Source organism: Dryas octopetala, chromosome 4, assembly GCF_963921425.1.
Source record: "Dryas octopetala chromosome 4, drDryOcto1.1, whole genome shotgun sequence".
NCBI classification, from domain to species: domain Eukaryota; kingdom Viridiplantae; phylum Streptophyta; class Magnoliopsida; order Rosales; family Rosaceae; genus Dryas; species Dryas octopetala.
The window spans coordinates 5,868,223-5,882,590 of NC_141369.1; the positions used below are offsets into that span (position 1 = coordinate 5,868,223).

The following is a 14,368-nucleotide window of genomic DNA, read 5'->3' on the forward strand; positions in this document are numbered from 1 at the left end:
TTTTTCTGGGTGAACATCTTGTGTGCCTTCGTCTCCATTTTGTGTTGTTATGTTTATTGACTCACTCAACTTTTAAACACAAATCTGCATTGAATTTATATACTTGATATTGCTATATGTCATATGGAACTGTTTAGCTAATCACACACCACTGTAGTTGTGAATAACACTGGGATGCCTACTGTGATGGGTCCTCTGATTATATAGGTTGTCACTTGATCCTTTGGTGTGTTTGATTTGTGTTGCTTAAAAAAGTTATATTTTGATTTACAAGTGTCAATCTGTGTCTTCAAATTTTTGTCACTGTGTCGTCAGAGTTTTGTCTGTTTGATTAGTTCCTAAGTCATCACATAAACAAAAATTGGGGTCCGATTACTGACTGTGGTTTTAATCAAGTTAATTAAGTAAATAAATCACCTAATACAAACTTTCACCGGGGTAAAGGCAATAGGTGGGTTTCTAGCTGGTCTCTGTGCACACGGGGCTGGGCAACCAGGGGTCGCTGCTGGGTGGTTTCTGCGCCAGGGAGGGGAGGTCGCGCAGTGGCCTGGTCGACAAGGGGTGGCCGACGGCGAGGCTTGCAGTTGTAGCTAGTGTGTACGCAGGGGTGGGTGCGGAAGAAGGAAGAGAGGGAAAGAAAAAGAGAGAGAGAGAGAGAGAGAGAGAGAGAGTGAGAGAGTGAGTGAGTGAGTGAGTGGACTGATTTAAATTAAAATGTTTTGGGGTTTTAAAATTACCCAATTGTCCTTTCTAGAAATTTCTCCATATTTCCTTCCCCGAAATTCCGATTTAAAAATCGTTTTCGTTCACATGTTTGAGAATTCAAGTTCTATTTAGCCGTCTCAAAATTATTTGCCAAAGTTCCACCTTTATATCGCCTCTCTCAAATACTAGAATCCCCTTTCCAAGACTTAAATGAAATCTGAAAATTAAAACTTGAAATTTTGAATTCAAATTAAATCTTGGGGTCGGGTCGTTACAAACTCAAAGAAATTTTTAGAAATTTCCAAACATTCATATTTGTCTTCAAATTTATTTAGAAAAACTTTTTTTTTTTTAGTTCCACAACTTAACTTTTCTTTGTCCTTCTTTAGTCCACAACAAATAAATTTTTAAATTTCTAGTGAAATTTGACTCGGGTTGTTACATAGTCTAGAGGTCCTTGATTGTCTCATTTAAGGATGTATTAATACCAGGGGTAGCTCAACAACCCTAGCAAAGTCACCTTTGGGTCAGTGGACACGTGTACGCCCCTGAAGAGGGTTAGGTACCTTAGCTTTTCGAGACGCGTGTCGCTACGGCTCTTTTCTAGGGCTGCTCTTTGGTTTGGTTTTTACCGAACCGACCGACTACCGACCGAATTTTTTTGGTTTAGTATACCGATTTTCACAATTCAAAAATCGGAAATCCGAAACCGAAAATATCCGAAAAAAGTTGTTTTGATTTTGGTAAAAACTGAAAAAAGTTGGTAAACCGACCGATTACCGAAAGAAACCGAATCGATTATTACCGAAAAAACCAAAATATATACCAAAAAAACTGAAACAATTACCGAAATTTAGTTATATATGCTTATATAATACTATTATGTTAGTGGTACAATAAATATTAAACTACTAATATCTTAAACAACTATAAAAAAATATAATTGTATAATGTTATCATATTAATATTATCAAAAGTGTGAGTTAAGATATAGAGTCATTCTAAGAAAGTAAATGTTATTATTTTTAGGAAAATAAAAATCTCATCTTTAGGTAAGTAATGCATATATATATATATACACTCATATTTATCGGTATATATACATACTAAATTAATAGGATATGTACTAATACATATTATTAAACTAATTATACTAGTATATATTATTACTAGGGTAAAATACTAGTACTAGATTAAACTACCAATACTACTCGTGCAAATATATATTCATCAAACATTATATTTTATGCATCATATTTGATTAAATTTTAATTTATATTGGTATATAATAATTAGTATTATTATAATTAAACTGAAAATGAACCGAAGATATATCGAAGTAAACCGAAAATGAACCGAAAATATCCAATACCAAAATTACCGAAATCGAACCGAAAACTGAAATTTACCAAAAATTACCGAACCAAAAAATACCGAAACTGAAAAATACCGAAATCGAAGAATACCGAATTTTTTGGTTTTGGTTTGGTAAGCCCCAATACCGATCCGAACCGACCGATGGGCGGCCCTACTCTTTTCTTTTTCTTCACAAATCTCCTCGGCTTGGAATAGCCGAGAGTTTCATTCGCCAACGTAATTTTGTTCGCCCAAGCTATCCTCCTGTAAAACTTTAATTCTGGGCCTTATACTAATGCCAGCGGCATTTTTGAATTTATGCACAAACACTTGGTTCAACGCCTTGGCTGTCGTCTTCGATCTTCATGGTAGTGTGTTTCTTTTATAAGTAAAAAATAAAAAGGTTCGCCATTGTGGAGGAAATATTGAGCAATATTGTACCATAGTGTAAAAAAGTTAAAACTGAAAAATATTTAATAACACAAGAGTAATTAAAATAATTAATTAGCATAAATTTAAAAAAACAAAACAGTTATTGCCATTATTATGGAGGGGTATGGGTTGTCATTTCTTATATTGGTTAAGGTGTGTCAAAGAAGTAGAAGAAAAAAGCATAAGAAAAAAGCATGAAGAAAGAAGCAGAAAGAAAACAATGGGTTGGGAAAATATGAACTGAGGAAGAAGATGACCAGATCGTGGGTGCTAGAAGGACAAAAGGGTGTCAATATATAAATTGTTTAAGGGCATTCTTGGTATTTAGAAAGTTTTATTAAAGCCTCTGCATGCTTTCTTTGACAGCGATTTTGAGAAACAACCCCTTACCTGCTTCTCAAATATGCGGGTGGGTGACAGCAACCTCTTTTCAAAGCTATTTTTTTAATGTTTACTAAACAGAAAACATATCAGAAGTTGTAAAAAAAAAAGTGCTTTTACCTTCTAAATCACAACCCAAACGGGCACTAAAAATTGAATTCAAGTACAAAGTTAAATTCTTATATATTAGACCTATTTCTAATTAACTTCTTTTTTTTATCACCCTATTTTCTAATTTTTTTTTTTTTTTTGCTAAGACCCTATTTTTCTAATTTGACTATTAGAAAAACCCTAATTTTTAGCACCACAAAGATTATGTTCGATTGTTCACTTATAGTTAACATGCCCGAGATTATCATCGAAATCCCCCAAGATTATATTCTTAAAGAGTTTAATATTTAAAAGCTTAGTTTAAAGGAGCATTAATATCATCAAACTGTAATATATGATTGATGGCTGTGAACCAACTGCGAAAAGAGTGCAACGAAAGCAATAGGTCTTCCCTTTATGTCAATTTTATCACCTCCTCCATCTGATGAAATTAATACTTAAGTAATGTTGGCACAAGAAGATTGGATCATATCTCACCAAATTCACGAGAGGATAACTCAATCCTGCTGGCCTCGGATAATTGGTCATTTTCTCTTTATAGCCAATAGCTTTGCTTGAACTCTAACTGTTTATCATGTGAGTTTTCTTCAATCACCGTTTTCTTAATGAAACTTCCATAAAAGTAATTAATTTTAATGAAGTACTTAAAAAGAGTTTAAATTGTTAATAATTTGGTACATAAACAGTCAAAGGGTTTAAATTGTTATTTTGAAAATGATAATATCACATTGCAGAAGATGATTGAGGTCCAATCATATATAAATGGTCAAGATCGTTGATGACAAGTGGTCAAAATTATAAAACTAGCTAGCTAGGTCTCATTCAATGGTACTACAACTTTATCTAAGATTTGATTTATGTAAAGGGACTTCAAGCTGACCTTTGGGCATATGGACAAACAAACATCAATAGAAGCACAAATCATCATCACGTATATAGTCCGATTACAACTCCTCATAAAAGGAGTTGAGATGGCCAATCATACTTTTCAAATGATGTAACATTTACAAGTTACACGTGACCGGGTAAAGGTCAAAGTAAGAATTAATTAATGATCTTAAATGCCATGGGGAGAGAAACATGATGATGAGAGAGAGCATAGAGAGAAAAGAAAAGGAGGAAACAAAGAAGATGACTGGTTCTCAAATTTATTGTAAAACCATAAGTTAGAATTTTCGATTTTTTATATACACTAAAAAATAGGTTATTTCTATGAAGTAAAATTTCGGATTTCACATAAATTTTAATGAAAATTTTGACGAAAATTTTAATTAAAATTTTGATAAATTTTAAATTTAGATACAAATTAGACAAAAACGAAAAAAATTACTATTAAAATAGAAAAATTTTGAATTAAACTTTATCATACGTATATTTAACATATTATTTACTACATTGATAAAAAATATTGAATAAATCAAATTATATAGTAGGTTCTATGTGATAAAATGAATATAATGCGCACTACAGGCAAATACTGTTAAATAAAATTAGTATAATGAATAAATGAAATTAGTATATTATTTATACTCTATAATATATATAATAAACTCTAATACTGTTTATACTTTATAATCTATATATTAAACCTTATATACTCTATAATTTATAATCTATATTATTTAAGATATGATATAAGATATTAGGATTTAGGCCCTTTAGGGTATTTTAATTTTTATAGAAATATATTAGGGTTTAGGGTTTAAAAACAACTAAACGAAACCCCAAAAGAGTCAAACCAAACCCCAAACCCCTTTTTTTCTTTCCAATTGCCCAAACAACCCTAAACCTTTTTTTTTCTTTCCTTCCTTTTTCTCCCGTGACGACTCTCTCTTCCAGACTTGTCTTCTCTCTTCTAGGCTTGTCTTCCCTATCATTTCTCTCTCCTAGTCCCACTGTCATCTCTTCTCTCTCCTCCCTCTCCCTCCCCGATCTCTTGCTCCTTCCTTGATCTCCCTCTCTTCCTCCTCTACCTCCCAGATCTCTTCTCACTCCTCCCTCCCCAATTGACGACGAGGTCTGCTGGCCTCTTCCTCCCCTTTCTTCCTTTGGTCCCTGCCTCGAGCAGAAAATTTCACCGAAATTTGAACGAAAAGTGTTTGGTTTGGTGTTAAAATTTTCATACCCCAAAAAAACAAAATTTTACTCCTTGGTTATTTCTTTGAAATTATCAATTTTTTTAAAAAAGTAAATTATTCTAAATTTCATTGTACATCCCTTAATGATAAACAAACTCACCTAAAAAGTTGAAATGATTAATATGTCTACTTTGTACAAATAAAGTCTACGTTATGTTATGTTATGTTATGTTCAGTATTTTTATCCCCAAGCACTCGGTGGTTTTTTTTTTTTTTAAAAGGTAAATTGCCACTGTGAATTTATAGGGTGTTTTTGTAATTTAAACTTTTCATGATCGAAGTAAGTTGTAACTGAATAGATAATAAACATGATAGAATGAGATATCTTCACCAAATCTAATTTAGGTAATAAAATGAGTCATTTCTTTTCTTCTTTTAAATAATAAAATGAGTCCAAAATAGGAAAGAATAATGAGATATATGACATAGTTTAAAGGCTTTGACATAATTAAGTCCAATTTTCTTTTTCTTTTTTCAATAATTAAGCCCAACTTTCAAATGATGAAACATTTGCAAGTTAAACGTGACCAGGTAAAGAAGGTAAAAAGAAGAATTAATTAAAGAAGTTGATCTTTTAATGAGATCTTAAAAACAAAGAAAGCCAAAAAAAGAAAATGTCAATCATGTGAGTGTCGGGAATATACATCAAAACATATTTTATGGTTTGAGTCGGCAGAAGAGTCCCAAGTAGGTGCTTCTCATCTGTGCACGCATCCAACTTTAGTAGGGCCCACCGTTTCCTCCATAAATCTTAGGCCACTATGCTTGCCGGACTTCATATCTTGTAACTCTTGTTGTTGTGTTGGATATTTGTACACATGAAAAATAAAAAAATATATATAAATAAAGGAATCGCAGATATACACAGATTACACAACACAACTGATTTTTGTCATTTTCAATAAGAAAAATAACATAATTGTAATTCAATGAACAACGGATATGAAAACACAAGCACACCGGATTTTTGTCATTTTCAAAAATTACATTCTAATTATAATTGGGGAAATTAAGAAAAGAATTTCTAACACATACAACTAGCATCCAAGTTCAAATTCAGGCAAATCTGAATATCTGTTTAGCTTTTGTTTTTGGTTAAAGGCTATTTTGCATATTTACCACTTAGACTTTGAATCATGTGCGCAAATACTACTAATGTAGCACCCACTATTAAATTTCATCCAACTTTTAAGATGGAATATATGTAATAGTATATGCTATATTAGTGCAAAGTCTGGGTGGTAAATGTGCAAAATAGCGTTAGGGAAAGATATCTTTGATCTCTGTACTTTCACAAAATTTTCACTTTGATCATGCTCTGTACTTTCTATACAATAATAATTAAGTTCAAATAGTTTACCTCGTTTAAATTGTTGACGGAAAATTTGTAGTAAAAGCACATGATTTACACATGAGTGGTAGTTTGAACATTTTAGTTCACTTAGATGCCTAATTAAGTTTATGCCCGCCAATGGAACATATTTAATTTGGCGTTGAAACTTCTTATTTTCCAAACTGATTGTGTTTGCGGGTATGGGCTTACATAGGCATACAAATAGAGTAAAATGTCCGAAATATCACTCGTGTGCGAAGCACATTTGATTTTTCATCAACAATTTAAACAAAGTTAATAATTTAGACTTAATTGTTACCGTTTATAAATACATGACTGAAATTGCCAAAATTAAAAAAACATGACCATAGTGAAAATTTCATGTAAATACATGTACCAAAAGTATCATTTGGCCTTTATTTTTATTTGTCTTATTTTTAGGTCTGGTAATTTGTCTCTTTACTTAGTGGAGTAGTGAGATACCTTGTATTTTGACATGATGAATATTAATGTAGTTTTTTCTTTATATATATAGTTTTGGAGAATGATCCATGATATCTTATTTTTTACATAAGTTTTGATACAAGTTTTCAATAGGGCCTACTTCATATAAGATTTCAACGATCTGAACTGTCTATTTTTTAGGACTTCATTAAAGGATTATTCTTGCAAAAAATTAGGTAAATCAAAAATCATTTACCTATAAAGATTAAATGGTCAACAATCCAAATGTTTATTTTGTTGACCATTTAATCGTTGTAGATAAATGGTTTCTGATTTACCTGATTTGTTGCCAGGATGATCTTTTAATGGAGATCTAAAAAATAGACGGTTCAGATCGTTAAAATCTTATATGAAGTAGGCCATATTGAAAACTTGTGTAAAAAATTATGTGAAAAATATATCACAAATTCGCTCCCTATATTTTTTCTCTCTGCAATATGTCCGTTTTTTAGTTAAAGAACAAATGTATATATTTTATGGTTTGTTTTTTCACCTTTTGATCTTATTCTTGGTAGAGTTTAATACTTTTGGCTATAAATCGTCAATCAAGACATATTCTTTGGTTTTAGCCCTCATGATTTTGAGTTCTCGTTTCTTAGTTATATTGTAGGTTTTAACTAAAATATAAAGCTTATACCCTAAAATATTGAACCCTGTAAAAAATGGCATAAAATGGTAAAATATCATAAAAATGCCCATGTCCGTTCTTTAATTAGTTAAATAACACACATCATGTAGAGAGAATTTGTGTATATATATAAATATATACACAAATGTTCTATACCTAACTGGTTAGTAAAATAATATAACACTAACCACTTTTTTTGGCCCACTATACAACATATTCTCATAATCATAACCGTTCATTTTGTAGGTCCCAATTCAAAGATCAATCTTGCAAAAAAAAAAAAAAATCAATCAATCAAGTCGAAAATCATTTAGCCATTTGATTATTATCACAATCAATTGAATGTTTTATAAAAAATAAAGAAAAATTTTCGGTTTATTTGAGCACAATTAGCTTATTAATAGTTAATTCAACGATTTTGGATTTAGTTTATTTTTTGTAAGGATGATATTTGAATGATGATCTAAAAAATGAACTTTTCAAATTATTAGATCACGTTGTGTAATGGGTCAAAAAATGTGGTTAGCATTGTATAATCTTACTAACCGGTTAGATCTAGAGCGCTACCCTAAATATATATATATATATATTTTTTCTAATTTATTTTGTTCAACTATTTTATCCTTATTATTATTATTTGTTGTGGTAAAATACATTTTTAGTCCATGTGTTTTAACCTAAACTCACATTTGGTTCTCGTGGTTTAAATTTACGAATTTAGTCATTATATTTTATATTGTTTGCACTCTTAGGACATTTTGCATCTATCATGAAAGTTTTTTTTTTTTTTTTTTTTCAAATCAAAACTAATAACTTGTTTAAATTCACAAATTTTACTCAATAATTATAGATAAAAGGATAAAAAGATGTGTATGTTCAATGTATATTCAAAAGAAAAATATACTTGACAGAAGTATTAAAGTATCAATTCAATTACATTATTCAGGATGGGGACACATTATGTTCCCTCGCTATTCTTTTTAATAAATCTATAGACACAGTCTTTGACTAAAGTTTGGCCACATTATTAGGGAGAGTGTTATATTATACGCACCAAACACTTGTCAATGTTACAACCCAAGTCACAAGGAACAAAAAAAAAAAGATAAATAATATATATAATATAGATTCCTTCTATTATTAATGTATATTTTAATTTATTTATGTTAAGGTATGACCTTGTTGGGGCCCACATGAGTCGTTTTGTGTCAATCCAAACTTGCGATAATGTATATTTTAATTTATTTATGTTGAGGTATGACCTTGTTGGAGCCCACACGAGTCGTTTTGTGTCAATCCAAACTATTCGTAAGGATCATCTTTATTGATAGATCATCTTTGCAAAAAATTAGTCAGATCAAAAATTATTTGTCTATCTAATTTTGATAAAACAAATAGACGGTTTCATCGAAATATTTAGTTCGTCTATTTATTTGATCAAAATTAGATACGCAAATGATTTTCGATTTAGCTAATTTTTTATAATGATGATCTATTAATAAAGATGTAAAAAATGAACAATTCAAATCGACACAAAACGATTCGTGTGGGACCTAATAGAGTATAACTCAACATAAATAAATTAAAATATACCTAAATAGAAGAATATATACAATATATATCTATATGTTTGGCAAAGTGATAATATATTTAAAATCCTTGTATATACAATAGTCTCAGCAAATGATACAATGATAGAGTGGTAGTACTAAAGTAAAATTGTTGTTGTCTTAAAACAGTCCATACATTAATGAAATCACTAATTGCATGACAATTAGTTCATCTCATGAATTTCAGACTGTTTGTATTAGATCATCATGAAAATGACCTTTTTGTCCACTAGACTATTACATATACATAGCGCCACCAACATACTATTCACACTGATCTACTACAATCAGCCTTACCAAACCCAACTCTACGATTGGCCAGATCAAATTCCACCCATTGATTCCTTTGATGAAAATTTCCAATTATGTTACTCGCGGTACCCATCATGTTGGACCGTCCGATTGCGACGCACCGGATTCTGCCCCCGACGTCGATTAAAATTTGTTCTTTCGGTATCACAATCTCTGCTCCTTTATCAAACTCGAACACCATGTCTCCTATCAACCGTTGGATCTCTGTAGTATCGCCGTCAAAACACATGTCAGCCACTCCCGCGTACACGTAGCCCTTCTTGAGCTTTGGACCCACCAATCTCACAATCTCTTCCCTTACCTTATTATAAGCCTCATCCACAAAGTAAGTGAATTCCGACCCGGAGTCAATCATAGTTTGACCCGACCCGCTTGCATCGGGTCGGAACACCGAGGGTAAAATGGTCAACCTCTTACTGCCGATTCTTATCCCCAGCATTACAACAGTGTGGGCAAGAGGGTCCAAATTGGGCATGCGTTGACTTTGACTAAAAGTCAAAAGGTCAACATATCGAAAGCCGACAGAATTGGGATTATGCCCCAAGTAGAATGTCCCAGTTGGCAAAGGCCCGGTTTGAGTGGGTCGGGTGGGTATGCAATATGAGAACTTTGTGATTTTTGCTTGGGAAGCAAAGGACAAGCGTCCAAGATTCATACCCAAAATGCCCTTGGTATCACTAGGGTCCTTGGCACATCCTAGAATCAAAGGAGGGGTACTTACGGAACGAGAAAAAGAGAATTTTTCTCTGACGAGATTGCCCTCGGCCAGGGTCCCGTCGGCATAAAAGTAGGAGTAGTGGCAGAGACGGTTTTGGTCACAAGTGGTGGGGAGGGTAAAATCGGGAACTCGGGGTTTGCAAATAGGGTGAGTACAGGGCAAAACAGAGAAAGTGGAAGACAAAGAAGGATCAAACGACGCCGTAGGAGGTGGCCTCGGGGTCTGCTTCTTGTTGTGGCACTGAATCCATGAGAGTTGGCTTCCAGTGTCCAACACCATCTGTTGGGTCTGTGGTGGGGTCCCTATGGGAAGAGAAACAATCGGAGCCATTGAATACTTGAATGGAAGCTTGTAGTTGTAGGATGGTGATGATGGGGTTGAGGTTTTTGATGATATGGTTCTTGGCCCTCTTGGGTTTTGCTTGGTTTTTGAAACGAGGGAAGAATGGAGAGTTGCAAATGGTGTGTTTGGAGGGCGAGAAAGTTGGGTAGTGAGAGGGAAAGAGAGAGAAAACTCAGTAGTGTTGGTTTGGTGTTGGTTTGTTGAGAGAGAGAGGGGGATGAGGAAGAAGGAGAAGAAGAAGAAGAAGAAGAGGAACATGGTTTTGTGGGAGAGAGACATAATAATGATGCAATTTTAATTTAAGACACAGAGAGACACACAAAAGGCAGAGAAATTGGGTGGGTTGGGTACAGTGGGTGTTATGAGGAGAAGTGGGGTAGTATTTATAGTAGGATTTCAAAAATGTGGAATAGTGAGTGGGGCGGAAAGAGAGAACTACAAAAAAAGAAGAGGAACAAAGAAACGCCAAAAGGGGGAGTGGGAGAGAAGAGAGAGAAAGAAAAGGCATGCATTAGCGCATTACGCGTTTTCTTTATTGAGCAGTTAAGAGTAGGGGTCGTATATACGCCACTGCAGCACTGCTTATGTCATGTAATGAATTGCACTGGTGACTCAGATCTATCAGAGATTTATAACCAGCTCAGTAATTATGGCTTCTGCAGAATCAAATATCAATCACCAACTGGCCAAAGTTTTCAGGGGTTTACAGGTGTCTCACACTCTCACTGAGTCACTGTTCAGGTCTGCCCGAGTTGGATATGAGTTGGGCTTGTTTAGCTTGACCCTAGGTGGACTGGATTAAGCACGGCTTCGACATTTAGGTCCGGATTGGCCTAAAGGCTTATCCTACTTGCATCTTTTTTGTTTTTTGTTTTTTAATAATTTAAAAATAAGGGATCAAACTTAAGTGCAGGATGGACAATTTCACCGCTATTCCAATTGAAATATCCAACAACTGCATCCCTATTTACATCTTAAATGTATGCATGCACATTCATATATATGTTACCCCAAAAATTCACGACAGAGATCGCCCAAAACTCTAACAAGAACACTGAATTCCTTTAAATATGTTTGCATGCATGTTATTATTTCGGCCAAAACCAAAATAAGGTGTAAACAACATATAATTAAAAAGGAAACTAAATCAAAACCTCACCGGTTTAGCCCAAGTAGTAAAGGTGAATAATGTAATAAATTAAAATTAGATTAGGATCATGATTCAATTCCCTCCAATATATATAACAAAAAAACATTTCCACCCTAAAACTTGGTTCGAACTCAAATGAACTTGTGTTGCAAGTTGGGCCTAAGGTATAAGATGATCAAGCCAGATTGAACCGACATATTATTAACGGATCGAACGTGACACAAAGCAGGACCTAACTCGTCTTAAATGGGTCAAACCATTCCGGGTACACCTCTAATAGGAGAGCTGCAAATAAAGGACTCAGTCACATTTATATCTTGTATTATCTAAATAAATGAGGTACTTTTTAATTAAAAAAAATATATCTTGTATTCCTCGACATGTAAAGCAGACACTATTGAGAGGAGTGAGAGATATAACACAAGTGATTTCAGACTTTTCAGTTGTATTTTTCTTTTGCTTACTTTAATTACTTTTAATTCATGCTATTTTAGTGTTTTAGTGCAAACAGTATATAAAGTTTCTATGAGGCAATTCGAGAAGAAAGTCATTATGCGGAAAAGGGTGTCTATTTAATATATAGCAAAAATAAGGAAAAAAAAATATGTGCTTTGACCAATAGAAAATAAATGAGACGATTGGTAGAATAAAATAATATATATGAGCAATTTTTGAGTAGGGTTGACTAAATACACGTAGGCCATGTTTGTTTCACAGGACTGTCTTGGCATGAACTAGCTATAGGGACTGGCATGGACTAAGCTAGCTAAGAATTGCCTTTATATTTGGTGCAATGTAGGACTAACAAATTGGACAGATCTGAGATTTCCTTTAACTAAAATTTCAAGTGGGTGCTTTAGAGAGAGAAGCAGGAATTAAGGTGAGTGTTTCACTGAGATTTAGAGGGTGGCTGGAGCTGCGGAGGCGATCGACGAGGGTGGTTGGGCAAGTCGTCAGAGAGCTAGAGCTGCGGAGGCGATCGACGAGGGTGGCTGGGCAAGCCGTCGAATAGCTGGAGCTGTGGAGGCGATTGACGAGGGTGGCTGGGTTGCGTGCGGGTGGCTGGGCAAGCCGCTAGAGAGCTGGAGCTGCGAAGGCGACTGGTGGCAGTGCGGCTGGCAGTGGAGGGCATCACAGGGAGGAGGTTCGATGATGATGGTGAGGCAAGCCAAGGAGGTTCTTAGCTAAACCTCCACTTTCTCATGGGTTTCACTAAACCCACTTAAGAAGGTTCATTTAAGTTAGAGAAGATTCACTAAGCCCCACTTTTTTTAATCCCAAACTCACCAAACATGGGCTTAAGGTCTTAACTTAGCCAATCCATGTTAAGAAGGTGAAACAAACGTGGCTGTATAGTACAACCACCCAGTACTACGATGATATATGTACTGTTTATTTGAAGGATTATTCATGGATTTGCCCCCTGAAACTATTTTTTTTTTCACTTTATCCCCTGAAAGTTAAATCCTCCCACTTTGCTCCCCGAACTTTACAAATGACTCTCAATAGCCAAGTTTCGTCAACTTCATTCATTAGTTCAGTTTTTATCTTAACTTTGGCTGGACTTTTAACCCATCAAACCTCCACCAAAATCAGCAATCTTATACTCGTTTTGAAGGTGCATCTCCTCTTTACAACCATATAAAGATCACTCAAAACGGAGTTCTAGAACTCCAGATAATGGATGGATTTGAGGGTGTAGATGAGAGTGTAAAGTTCGAGGACCAAAGTGGGAGGATTTTACTTTCAGGGGGCAAAGTTAAAAAAAAAAAGTTAGTTTCAGGGGGCAATCCATGAATAAGCCTTATTTTAATAAACTGTAAACTTCACTTAAAATAAGCACATATGTTAGTATACAAATAGAAGTCCAACAATACACGTGACAATGATTGCTGTATTAAAGAATCCCTCAAATGTGTATATATCTACTTTTTTTAATGAAAAATTGGAAAGAAATTAAATAGATAAATCAGTTCACTCTACACACCTAATGTTAAATCAACCCACTTAGGGCCAATTTGGTATTGCTATGAGAAAAAAAAGCTGTGAAGTAAAGTCAGCTGTAAAGTAAAGCAGTTGAGTGTTTGGTAAGCTATATTTTCAAAAATGCTGTGAGTGCAAAAAAACAGTATCAAAGTGTTTGGTAAATGTTAATGTAAAAGTGTTGTGGCTGTGTATAATTACTAAAATGAACATGATGCTGAAAGTATCTTTCCCTTATTTGTTTGGTAAAAAAAAAATGTCTTTTTACTTGTTTTTTAAATTTTTGGCTACAAATTTGTATTATCATTAATTTTTCTAAGAATAACATATTAAATAAGTATGCCTATTATATTTTTTAGGTATATTATAATTTTAATATAAATAAAATATCATAATTAATAATTACATTATAAAATATAACTAAAAAAGGACAGATTTTTTAATTTAAAATAAAAAAATAAAAATTATAGGCGTTGAAATAGTTACATGAAAAGTATAATCAACCATTACATGCATTACATACCAAAATGACTAATATGACAAAACGTAAAATAAAATAGGGATAATAGATGTGATTTTCAAAAATCAATGAGGGTATAATGGGTAAAATAAAATATTAATTGTTGCTGTGATTTACTGTAGTTTTCAAAAGAAGGTAAAACTCT

General features: G+C 33.5%; 1 protein-coding gene across 1 annotated transcript; it reads right to left on the reverse strand.

Moving 5' to 3' along the window:
* Positions 1-9,215: 9,215 nt before the first annotated feature.
* LOC147286318 (Eukaryotic aspartyl protease family protein) lies at positions 9,216-10,934 on the reverse strand. Its single transcript, XM_086240591.1, has one exon. It carries the CDS (start codon positions 10,847-10,849, stop codon positions 9,467-9,469), a length of 1,383 nt encoding a protein of 460 aa, XP_086096717.1. The 5' UTR covers positions 10,850-10,934; the 3' UTR covers positions 9,216-9,466.
* Positions 10,935-14,368: the final 3,434 nt, after the last annotated feature.

Excerpts from the sequence above, each read along its gene's own strand:
- LOC147286318 (XM_086240591.1), bottom strand. The coding sequence starts at position 10,849 with ATGTCTCTCTCCCACAAAACCATGTTCCTCTTCTTCTTCTTCTTCTTC.